Source organism: Muscardinus avellanarius, assembly GCF_963383645.1.
Source record: "Muscardinus avellanarius genome assembly, chromosome: 5".
Classification (NCBI taxonomy): domain Eukaryota; kingdom Metazoa; phylum Chordata; class Mammalia; order Rodentia; family Gliridae; genus Muscardinus; species Muscardinus avellanarius.
In genome coordinates this window covers 16711596-16723952 of record NC_137790.1, presented here as the reverse complement: position 1 = coordinate 16723952, position 12357 = coordinate 16711596, and the positions used below count along the sequence as shown (strand labels likewise).

At 39.9% G+C, this 12357-nt stretch overlaps 1 protein-coding gene across 2 annotated transcripts in view; it reads right to left on the bottom strand.

The window, feature by feature from the left end:
• The window catches only part of LTN1 (listerin E3 ubiquitin protein ligase 1), a gene marked incomplete at both ends in the record, with an annotated part of 56935 nt that extends 44791 nt beyond the window's left edge, over nt 1-12144 (bottom strand). The window contains 4 exons of one of the 2 annotated variants that reach the window (XM_080696687.1): nt 3400-3630; nt 4240-4338; nt 4927-5130; nt 12023-12144. In XM_080696687.1, coding sequence (XP_080552813.1) covers nt 3400-3630; nt 4240-4338; nt 4927-5130; nt 12023-12064 — 576 coding nt within the window. The remainder of the gene's footprint in view (nt 1-3399; nt 3631-4239; nt 4339-4926; nt 5131-12022) is intronic. The other variant, XM_080696686.1, reaches the window with a different exon arrangement.
• Nucleotides 12145-12357: the final 213 nt, after the last annotated feature.

The window sequence follows — 12357 nt, the reverse complement described above, 5'->3', positions numbered from 1 at the left end:
TAACAATAGCTAACAACTGTTAAGCTCTTAAGCACATTTTGTGCATAAAATAAATTAATCCTCATAACAACTCCATGAAGTACAAGTTAATTTCTGCTTTACAGATAAGGAAATAAAAGCATGGAAAGTTGCCCAACGTCACGCACCGAAATAATGATAGAACCCAAGGGTATGACACAGGGGCTATAGACAGTATCATATACTGTTTTAAAATGCTGGCATGTTGATCTTCATTTTCCTAATAAACTGGTTTCGAACTTGAGAAAATTCAAACCCAACAGCTATAACTATAACAGACAACTAAAGGGAAAATAAAATGGAGAAAATAACCCATGTATTCATTAGTCAGTTATGTATCCATAACAAAGCCAAAAGCAAAAGCTTTTAAAAGGCATATAAAGTACTAAAAAGTATTTGTCTCAAAAATTACTTTCTAAAGTTCTTTGTCTACAAATTCATGACAGATCCTTTCATAATCTTGTTCCCTTGGTATTTGAAATCAACCAATGGATGGGTCAAAGAAATCTTTTTGAGAATATAATTAAAGATACATATCCTCTCCCGAGAAAAGCAAGCATGGTACACCTGAGAAATGAAAATCCAACTGGAAAACTAGAATCAAGTAATTTGTGTGTGTGTGGGGAGGTGTTGGTTAAAGAGATAAGCAGAGCCCTGTATGCTGAGAAAAGACATCTGAACTTGATGTGTAATGGAAAGTCACAGGAAAGGTGACTAACAGAGAGAAAGGTAAGGAGAAAGGGGACGGAGGGAAGTGTGTAGGCTGGTTATACAGTGTGCTGTGGAAACAGAGTAGTACTAAGTAAGAGAATACATTTTTTTTTTTTTTTGCATTATTGGGGATGGAACCCAGGGGCATTCTACCTCTGAGCGACACCCCCAGCCCTATTTTTTATTATTTGTTTTGAAACAGGGTCTCACTGAATTGCAAAGGGCCTCACTAAGTACCTGAGGCTGGCTTCAAACCTGCACAATCCTCCTGTCTCAGCCTCCCGAATGCTGGGATTACAAGCGCGCACCACCACGCCCGGCTGAATGAATACTTTTAATCCTTGATTTCTCCCTCTTTCCTCATTCATCTACTTTTATTTCTTAATATAATTTCAACAAACTCGGTTATCTGTTTTTCCCAGTCCACATTTTCAGAATGGCAAACGAGGAAGAAAGAAAATATTATTAGACGAAGAATCAATGAAAGCCACAAAAAGTTATGACTGATATCAGTCTGCCAAAAGTGTTGGTCATGAGTGGGAAAAACTTTGATACCTGTTAATGGGAATACAAATACTTGGTTTATTCAAAGGCAATTTATTGCCGGGCGTGGTGGTGCACGCTTGTAATCCCCACACTTGGGAGACTGAGACAGGAGGATCACGCAGGTTCAAAGCCAGCCTCAGCTACTCACTGAGGCTCTCAGCAACTTAGTGAGACCCTGTTTCCAAATAAAGTATAAAATAGGTCTGGGAGTATAGCCTGGAGGTAGAAAGCCCTTGGATTCCACCCCTAGTACCACCAAAAAAATAAATAAATAAAATAAAATAAAATCAGACTGGGGTGTAGCTCGGAGGTAGAACACCCCTGGGTCCTATCCCCAGTACCACCAAAGGCAATTTATTACCAGGCATGTTAGCATATGCCTGCAATCCTGCTATCCTCCTGTCTCAGCTTCCAGAGTACTGGGATTACAGGTATGCACCACCATGTCAGGCAAAAATGTGGTATTATGGAAAGGTTTTGTTGAAAATCCAAAACAGACAATTTTGTTAAATACCACTTCGAAAAGGCAATCGTGGGGCTTGGGATGTCGCCTAGTGATAAGAGCATTTGTTTACTATGTGTAAGGCACTGGCTACAATACCCAGCACAAGTTGAGAGAGGAAAAAAGGCCAATCTTTTGTTAATATTTCACTTACTCATTTCCCTATTGTGATTATAGGACATATATTTTATTTATTTTTTGTCCCTACTTCCTGGCTTATAACTCACTCCCCAACACAGATCACAGTAGTTTCTCTGTAGTAGTTTCCAAGGTGAACCATGGAAACTCTAATCTTCCCCCTGCCTTTCACTCTTGGTGCTGGCCACAGAAAGCTTCTGACCTCCCCCTTTCTGACCTAGGAGCCTCCTCATTGCAGAAGAGTTCTGGCCTATATCTTCGAGAGATAAAGACCTAGAACACTAACACAGACGGGCCCTGCTGGGTTCCCCGCCTGTCCATTAGCATTCCACCATGCCCTTCTTGTTCCATCACCTTTTGGCATGACTGCCCATGCTTCAATAGGCGTATGAAATGGAAATCTCCATAAAAACTAAAATGGACAGGGTTCAGGAGCTTCTGGGGAGGAACATGTGGAGACAAGCAAGGACACACCCACATGGCAGTGTGGCACACCCCAACTCTATAGGGAAAGAAGTGCCTTGCGTGGGGCCCTTCCAGACCTTGCCCATGCGTCTCTCTTCACCTGGCTGCATATTTGTAGCCTTTAAAATATCCTTTATAGTAAGTGAGTAAATGTAAGTATAGTATTTTCCTGAGTTCTGTGAGCCACTCTAGTAAATTAATCAAACATAAAAAGCTGGGCATGGTGGCACATGCTTGTAATTCCAGCACTTAGGAGGCTGAGCTGAGACAGGAGGATCACAGGTTTGTGGCCAGGCTCAGGAACTTAAAGAGGCCCTCTGCCACTTTAGCAAGGCCTTGTTTCTTTTTTTTTTTTTTTTTTTTTGATGGTACTGGGGTGGAACCCAGAGGCTTTCTACCTCTGGGCTACACTCCCAGACTTATTTTATATTTTATTTGGAAACAGGGTCTCATTCAGTTGCTGAGAGCCTCACTAAGTAGCTGAGGCTGGCTTTGAACCTGTGCGATCCTCCTTTCTCAGCCTCCCAAGTGCGGGGATTACAAGCGTGTGCCACCACACCGGGCAGTAAGGCCTTGTTTCAAAATAAAGAATAAAAAATTGGGCTGAGGGTACAGCTTGGAGGTAGACTGCACCTGGGTTCAATTCTCAGTACTGCCAAAAAAAAGGGGGGGGTGTAGGAGCCCAGATTTGTAGCTCTCAAGCCACAAGTTTCAAAGGTGTGGGCCTGCAGATGGGTCTGAAATGAGGGCAGACCTGGGAACTGAGTGCTCAGTTGTGGTGTCCAAAACTATCTCTGGCTAGTGTAAGAACTGAATTATATTAGAAATGGAGCTGGTGGGGAGAAACTCCCACACCCTCTCAAGTCACAAGTCTTCTGTGCTGTAATGTGAGAGTAGAAGACAAAACTTTTTACTGACACACCTGCATTGGCAGGTAAAAGAGCAGTCATTATAACAAGCCTTATTTCACTAAAATACTTAAGAAAATATTTTTTATAAAAATGGTTGCAAGAACTTACACTTGTAATTTCATCCTTACAAAATGCTATGGCTTCAGGTTGCTTGCTCGGAGGGAAGGCTGCTTCAAAGGCATCTTTCGCTGCAAATGCGGCTGGTGCGTATGTATCACACTGAGCCATTAGCCAATACCCCATTAAACTTTTTAAATAAGGAGCCAGGTGTTTCTTTACTTTAAGGATAAGTTTCTCAAAAGCTTGCTGTGTGGCTTCTCGAACACGGCGGTCATGATCCTGTTGAAAATATAAATGTGGTTTAAAACTAAATACAGACATTATAGATATGCTACAACAACCCATTACTAAGAATTCATCTGTATACAGCACTAAATTAATATCAAATTTTGAAGGGCTGACGGTATAGCTCATTAGTAGAATGCATACTTTGTATGAACAAGGCTCTGAGCTTAACCGCCAGCACACATATACAAAAAATCATTTTTGCAACATTAAGAATTTCTGGGCTTTTAAAATCAGAAATTATGTAAAATAACTATTTACATTTTCCTTTTCCCCAATGAGATTAAGATTATAGTCAAGATATAAAACTGGGCACTGAATAATTAATCTGTTTTCATTTTTCTGTAGCAGATATACAAGGCAATAAAATAATCACCAAAATTTATTATGACTACAAACATCTGGGTAATTCTCTAGTAATAATCTAACTTCTAAAAATACATCATACACTCTTTACAACCCAACACAATCCAATCTGCCTAACAATGCTGACATAAAATTTCACAACCTTTACCAAGAATGAATCACTTAAATTTGACAGTGCCCATGATTTCAATCATAAAATATACAACAGAAGCAAACTAATAAAGCTAGAATACTTACAAGTGAAATCTTACAAAAAATTCTTGGCCAATATGGAAGAACTCCTTTTACAATTTCTGTGTCTCTCTCTGTACACATGGTTCCAAATTCCTGCATGGCCTAAAAATAAATTATTAATTTCATTAAGGAGTGCCAGCTATAATATTGGCTATTGACTATATTTATTCTGTTCTGGAAGCTTTGTCTACTTCATGCCATGCAATAATATTTCCATTTGTTACATACAGAATTAATATAAAGAGTTTCATAGTCTACTATGGTAGAAGTTATGTAACTGTTTTATTAAAAAAATTAAACATAAACAAAAATGAAAACCATTTAAAATTATAGTATCAAGCTGAGCACTGTGGCATGTGTCTAGGGTTCCAGCTATGGAGCAGGCTGAGGCAGGAAAATCAATTAAGCTCAACAATTCCAGATGAGCCTAGGCAACAGAGTGAGAACATGTTTCAAAAAATAAAAATTCCATTCCCTAATGGAAAAACAGTACAATTAAATTTCCAAAGTGGTTCGAAAAGGCTCCGATCAACCATACTTATAACCCAAATATGTGTCAACTAAAGTTTATGAGTCAGAAAAAAGATTATAAAAGAACTAGTTAGATGAAATGGCTGATTTCTTTACACTGAGTATGTTGATGACATTTGTTTTAGCAGAAAGATATTTTGATCATTTTAAGAAACTTGCTTTTAATTTTGTTGTGACGTCTTTCTTAGAAAGCTTCCGAAGCACCATTCGAAAATCAGAATCCACAAGACTATCTATTTCTTCAGCTCCTTGTATAGCAGGAACATAGCCTAGGTCACTCTGAAATGTTCCAAAACCAATAAATCCAGGAACTGTTCCTTGTTCTTTGGCAAGGAGTTCTGCTGCTCGACCACTGTTCGAAGGCTGAAAAAAAAGAGAAGAAAATCAGGCTAAGAAGATTTCAAATTTTAATTTTGTAATCCCCTGACAACTCTCATCAAACTTTTGAGTATTTTTTCCGTAGCCTAAGATTTAATCTTCTGAAATGTTCCCCAAAGATGAATATTTCTGTCAAGAACCTATTGAAGCCGGGTGTGGTGGCACATGCTTATCATCCCAGTACTTGGGAGGCTGAGGCAGGAGGATCGCAGGTTCGAAGCCAGCCCCAGAAGCTTAGTGAGGCTCTCAGCAACTTGGTGAGACCCTGTTTCCAAAAAATATATAAGAAATAGGTCTGAAGGTATAGCCCGGAGGTAGAAGGCCCCTAGGTTCTATCTCCAGCACCAAAAAAAAAAAAAAAAACCCTATTGGTAAGCTGGGTGTGGTGGTTTATGCTTATAATCCAGTACTTGAGAGGCTGAGACAGGAGGATTGCAGGTTCTTGGCCAGACTTAGCTACTTAGTGAGGCCTTTTGCAACTTAGTAAGACTCTCCTTGTTTCAAAATTAAAAATAGGGCTGGGGATATAGCTCGGAGGTAGAATGTCCCTTGGTTCAATCCCCAGTATAAAAAGCAAAACAAAATAAAACAAAAACAACAAAACACCTATTGATAATACTACTAGGAGATATTTCCTAGTTCCCTAAACATCACAGCAATGTTTTTGAAAATGTGGATACATTTCATTAGTGGCTCATAATATAAACATAATGGGCCATGAAAGAGCTTTAAAGAAATAAAATAAAAAATTTAAAACTAGAACAAAGAGCCAGGTGTGATGGCGCATGCTTGTAATCACAGTATTTGGGAGGCTCAGACAAGAAGATCACGGTTCACGGACAGCCTCAGCTACTACTTAATGAGGCCCTTTGCAACTCACTGAGACCCTGTTTCAAAATAAAGAATACAAAACAGGGCTGGGGGTTTAGCTCGGAGATAGAATGGCCCTAGAGTCCAACCCCAGTACAGCAAAAAATAAATAAATAAAATAAAATAAAACTAGAACACAACACATATGGTAAGATTTTCATAAATACTATTTTGTGAAATTTTTTTCTACTTTCATATAAATAGTACTTATAACATATATTGTGTAATGGTAAAAAAAATTAATGAATGAATCTATTCTTTTCATTCATCCATTCATTCAACAAATATTAAGCAATCACCATGGGATAGATCTAATAATAGCTGCTTCTAAACAGAGTTCCTCAAGAGCTGACACATTCATTTCCAAATACCTAAAGACTAGACTGACCTCTCTCAGCTAAAATTACATTATTATCAATACAAAAATCAATACAATGGTCAAGATATAAGATACTCTTTTTGTTTTGAAAAACAGTGGTTTGAATGACAAAAAATAGTTTTCTCTGAGTACTAAAAGACAATTGTTAATTGTTAATTAGAAAATATGCAAACTACTGGAATAAATTTATTTATTGTCATCTAAAGGGAAAATGCCCCAGTTCAACTATCAAGATGAAAATCATCTACATTCCATCTATTTCTTATTTCTCTACTAGGATGTTTGCAAAGGTTATCCAAATGTGTGAAACAAATTGTTCATATGTAGCAAAATTATGTTTGTGAAACTCATTTTGGTTTTTTGTTTGTTAGTTTGTTTGTAGTACTGGGGTTGGAACCCAGGGGCTTTTCTACCTCCAGGCTATACTCCCAGACCTATGTTATACTTTATTTGGAAACAGGATCTCACTAAGTTGCAGAGGGGCTCACTAAGTAGCTGAGGCTGTCTGCGAATTGCATTCCTCTAGTCTCAGCCCCCCAAATGCTGGGATTACAAGCGTGCGCCACCACACCCGGCTGACATAATTTTATTCTTCTTTATGGCCGAGTACAATTCCATTGTGTGTATATACCACATTTTCCTTGACCACTCATCTGATGACACCAAGGTTAGTTCCATAATTTGGCTATTGTGAACTGTGTCATGTTTACAAATGAGATTACAGGTAGAAGCCTAATAACCTAAGGTCATATTTAGTTTTTAGAAGCTTCTCAATATTGACATAAGAATAAAGAACTACAAAGAAAGTTATTGAATTATAATACAATTCTGAAAACTAAATATGATAACATTAGGATATCAGAATTTTATCTGTAATCTCAATTGTGAAGAGTTTTATTATGAAACAATAAAAAACTAAGTACTCCTAGAGGAATCAAAGACTCATTCCAAACTAACTTGAAATAAGATAGTGATTACTAGAGACAGAAGAAAAGGCTTCCAGTTTCCAATAGTAACATTATTTCAAATGTACTTATCATATCTTTTATTTTTGTCTACTTTGGATTTAAAATGGTTACTATTATGGTCTTTGCAGGTTAGATGCTTATTCCTATAGTTTAATAAAAATTAGGACCTGTGATTCTATTTCTTACAAATAATTTTTTGTATACTATGACTTCTTCTGTCTATATTCTTTTGTGCTGGCTTCTATAGGTATAAAATGTAGCAATCCTATAGGTTATAAACCAAACTAAAACAGACAAGATCTTTCCATTTGTCTTCAACTTTTTCCAGTCTTATTTCCTGCCACTCTTTCCTTACCTTGCCCTTCCCAACCCTCCTTTCCTCCCTATTCTGTTGCTCTCATTCTTCTTCCAGTCCCAAAATGAATTCAAGGTTCCTTTCATAATTCAATCTTTATATATTTTTTTCTGTCCATTAAAAACACTTCATTCCACCGGGCATGGTGGCACACACTTGTAATCCCAGCATTTGGGAGGCTGAGACCTGAGGATCACAGTTCGCAGACAGCCTCAGCTACTCAGTGAGGCCCTTGCAACTCCGTGAGACCCTGTTTCTAAATAAAGAATTAAAAAATAGGGCTGGGGGTGTAGGCTGAAGGTAGAATACCCCTGGGTTTCATCACCAGTACCACAAAAAAATAAAAAAATAAAAACCCTTCCTTCCTTTTCAACACCTAAAAAACTTCTACTCATCCTTCAAAATGCATTTGCAACACTTGTATCCCTCAGATAAATCATCATTCTTTTCTCATCTCCCACTCTTTCTGCTCATACCTATATTTTATACATAATATTTTTATTGTTTCTATCATCAAATAGCTCAAGAACAGCAGACATTTTTATCTCATTTTAGAATATATGACATCTAGTACCCAGTTTTCTTTTCTTTTTTTCTTGGTGGTGCTGGGGTTCCTGGAAGCCCTTCTACCTCTGGGCTACACCCCCAGACCTATTTTTATATTTTTATTTGGAAACAGGGTCTCTTAAGCCAGTGAGGCTGGCTTTGGAACCTGCACGATCCTCCTGTCTCCACCTCCCAAGTGGGCGGGGGAGGAGGGTTTTTATAAGCCTGCGCTGCCAAGCCCGGCTAGTACTCAGTTTTCTGTTAAATGACTGCCACTCTAAAGCTCAAATCTCAACTGTGCAATTTCCTTCCTACATGAGGTTAGGCAAGCTAATTTTGCTAAACCTCAGTTCCACCATCTTTAAAATGAGATAAGAGAGACTAACTCATTGCTTGGGTCACTTTCAATATAAAACATAAATTTAAGAAGGGCATGGTGGCGCACGCTTGTAATCCCCATGCTTGGAAGGCAGAGACAGGAGGATCATACAGGTTCGAAGCCAGCCACAATGGCTTAAGAGACCCTGTTTCCAAATTTTTTTTTAAAAAGTATAAAATAAGTCTGCGAGTGTAGCCCAGAGGTAGAAGAGTTTCCAGGAATCCCAGTACCACCAAAATAAATAAATAAATAAAATATAAATTTATAAGCCACACGGTAATTACGGATTCTATCAAGAATGTCAAAAGATAAAGCCATTGGTGAAAGTCTGTTGTATTCAGTCTCAGACTACCACTCTACAGTATTTATTAGCCATTTGAAAAAGATAACTTTAAAACGGACAGATAGCACCTAAACCAAGCAATTAAGCAAATACCAGATATACACAAGAATCATGTGCCCCTTATGCTCAGCACTGAAAAAGACCCATTATCTATGAAGCATTCCCATAAAAAAAAACTGCTTAAGCTGAATCTGATCACAAGGAAACAATAAAATAACTTTAAGTTAAGCAAAACATATGCCCAGACTCTTACAAGTTATGTCATAAAAGACTCTCAGCAGCTGGGGATGGTGGTGCACACCTGTAATCCCAGTGCTTGGGAGGTTGAGACAGGAGGATTGCAGGTTTGGAGCCAGCCTCAATAACTTAGTGAGACCCTGTTTCAAAGAAAAAAAATAAAATATGGCTGGGGGTGTAGCTTGGAGGTAGAACGTTACTGATTTCAATCCCCAGCACCAAAAAAATAAGACACCTCACCAAAGGCGGTTAGGGGGGAGCTCTGGGAAACTGTCTAGACAGAAGGAACTTAATTATAAATAAATGGAATGAGTTATCCTTAACTGGATCTCAGATGTTTTTCAAATAATATATCTTTAAAAAAAAAGATTACAGATTATTAATTAGTGAATGTACAGAAATGTGAATATAAGGCTTCATATCTTACAGTATTACACAAAGTTAAAATTTTCTGCATACATTGTAATTGTTTATGATTATGTATAATAATGGCACTGTTCTTAGAAGAAACCGGCTGAAGTATTTAGGAGTTAAGGGTCCCAGTTTCTGCAACCAAATTTCTTAAGGTTCAACAAAATCTGAATGCTGTGGCCCACAAATATAATCCCAGTACTTGGGAGACTAAAACAGGGAGGATCACAGGTTCAAAGCCAGTCTCAGCAAGTGAATGAGACTCTCCACAACTTAGGAAGATGCTGTTTCAAAACAAACAAACAAACAAAAAAGCTAGGGGTGTAGCTTGCGGATAGAATGCACTGTGTTCACTCCCCAGTACCAAAATAATAATAATAATAATAATAATAATAATAATAAATAATGTTCAATAAAATATTATTGGAAGAGAGAATGAAAATGTGATCTGGGCATGGAAGTGCACATGGAGGCACACACATGTAATCCCAATACTTGGGAGGCTGATACAGGAGGATCACAGGTCCAAGGATAGTCTCAGCAAGCAGCAATATTCTCAACAACCTTGGAAGACCCTGCTTCAAAACAAAAAATAAAAAGGGCAGGGGAAATAGCTGGAAGGTAGAATGTCCCCAGAGGGTTCAATCCCCAGTACCACCCACACAAAAAAAGAAAAGAAAGCAAATGTGACCAAATATTAACATCGGGAGAATCCAGGTAAAGAACGTATGGACAGCCATTCTAATATTCTTGTAACTTTTGCTCATATTATGAACTTTTAAAAAAATAAAACGTTGAGAAATTTTTGAATACAAGATAAAACATTTAGTGAGAATGCAAGTACTTAGCACAGCCCTTAACAAGGTAAGCTAATGTAACTATTATTACCTTGCAAAACAAATTAAGTGACAGATCTAAGAAAATGCTATACTGAGCCAGGGGTGGTGGCACATGCTTGTAATCCTAGTATTTGGGAGGCTGAGACAGGAGGATCACACAGGTTGGAGTCACTTAGTGAGGCTCTCAGTAACTTAGTGAGACCCTGTTTCCAAATAAAATATAAAATAGGTCGAGGCTGTAGCCCGGAGGTAGAAGGCCCCTGGGTTCCATCCCCAGTACCACGAAAGAAAGAAAGAAAGAAAGAAAGAAAGAAAGAAAGAAAGAAAGAAAGAAAGAAAGAAAGAAAGAAAGAAAGAAAGAAAGAAAGAAAGAAAGAAAGAAAGAAGCTGTACAGTAATTACTAGAATTAACTGAATCCGAAACAGGAAAAAAGTCATTCCCATAAAACTGGAGTACAACAAATCCAGCGTTATAAAAAATGCCATTGAAACACCTGTCAGGGTAAGAGCAGCAGATTAAAAAGATATGCCTTCAGCGATCGTAGTGCGCACGCTTGTAATCCCAGTGCTTGGGAGGCTGAGACAGGAAGATCGCACAGGTTCGAAGCCAGCCTCAGCTATTTAGTGAAGTTCTGGGCAACTTTGTGAGACCCTGTTTCCAAATAAAGTATAAAATAGGTCTGGGAGTATAGCCCGGAGGTAGAAAAGCTCCTGGGTTCCAACCCCAGTACCACCAAAAAAAAAAAAAAAAAAAAAAAAAAAATTAAAACAATCTGCCTTCAAAATACTTCCATCTTAGTGAAGCAAGTCAGTAAATTACATAGTATGTTAGAAGTCATAAATACTATGGAATCAAGTTAAGTAGAAAAGGAGAACAGTAAGCGGGGAACCGCTACAATATTAAACGGTAGCCCTCACTGAAATGTCTCGAGCAAATCTGAACTAGAAGAACTTTGGGGGCAGGCGGGCCGGGCAAGGCCAAGGCATCTGAGGTCAGTGTGACTGGATGCAGTGAGCGAGGAAGAGGGAGATGAAGATGAGGCCGGAGACAGAAAGGAAACGGGAAGAGACGAGAAGCCGACAGACACAAGCCTGCTTAGGGCACTGGCCCCCACCCCGAGGGATGCAGGGAGCCAGTAGAGATTTCTGAGTAAAGAAAGGGTGTGATCGGAGCTATATTACACAACAAGCTCGAATCCACTCCCTCCGGCTCAACGCCTCCCGCTCCCAGGCCCTACACCCCCGGCCCGCTACCCGTCCAGGTAACCTTCCACCGGCAGCTGACCCCTAACCCTCCCTAATGAAGACCGTGGGTGTGCGCGGCGGTGGCCACGGCTCGGGCCTGGCGCATCGTTCTCTCACAACTCCCCAATCTGCTCAGGGATGAGCCATCCCGCCCTCGGGGACGCACACACCACGGAGAGGTCACACACCACACGGAAACACACGCCTGCCGACGGCCACCCTGCAGAAGCCGCCGCGCTGCGCCCGCGGGAGCCAGGGGCCTCGAGCCGTCCACCCCGCCGTCGGCCAGGCCGCCCTGCGCTCACCCTCAAGTTCCCCTTGGTCCGCTGCTTGTTCTTCCCGCCCATGGTAGCGGTCTCCGCTGCACGAAGTCTGCAGCGCCGAGGTGGACACGGCCGGACCACAACTTCCGGTCCCTCGCCGGAAGGGGGCTCCAGATAACAACTTCCTTCGGCCCTCCCCTTCCGCCGCCCACCCGCCCTTCTGCAGGCCCACTTCCGCTTCTGCCTCCCGCTGTCCGTGACGTCATAATTAAGGCCACGTCTTCCTTAATGACGTCACGGGTGGCCTATAGGAAGCCAAGCTTTAGGTCCAGACGTCAAATCCTGTCTTCCTTGCTCTCAAGAGGCTAGAGATGTTC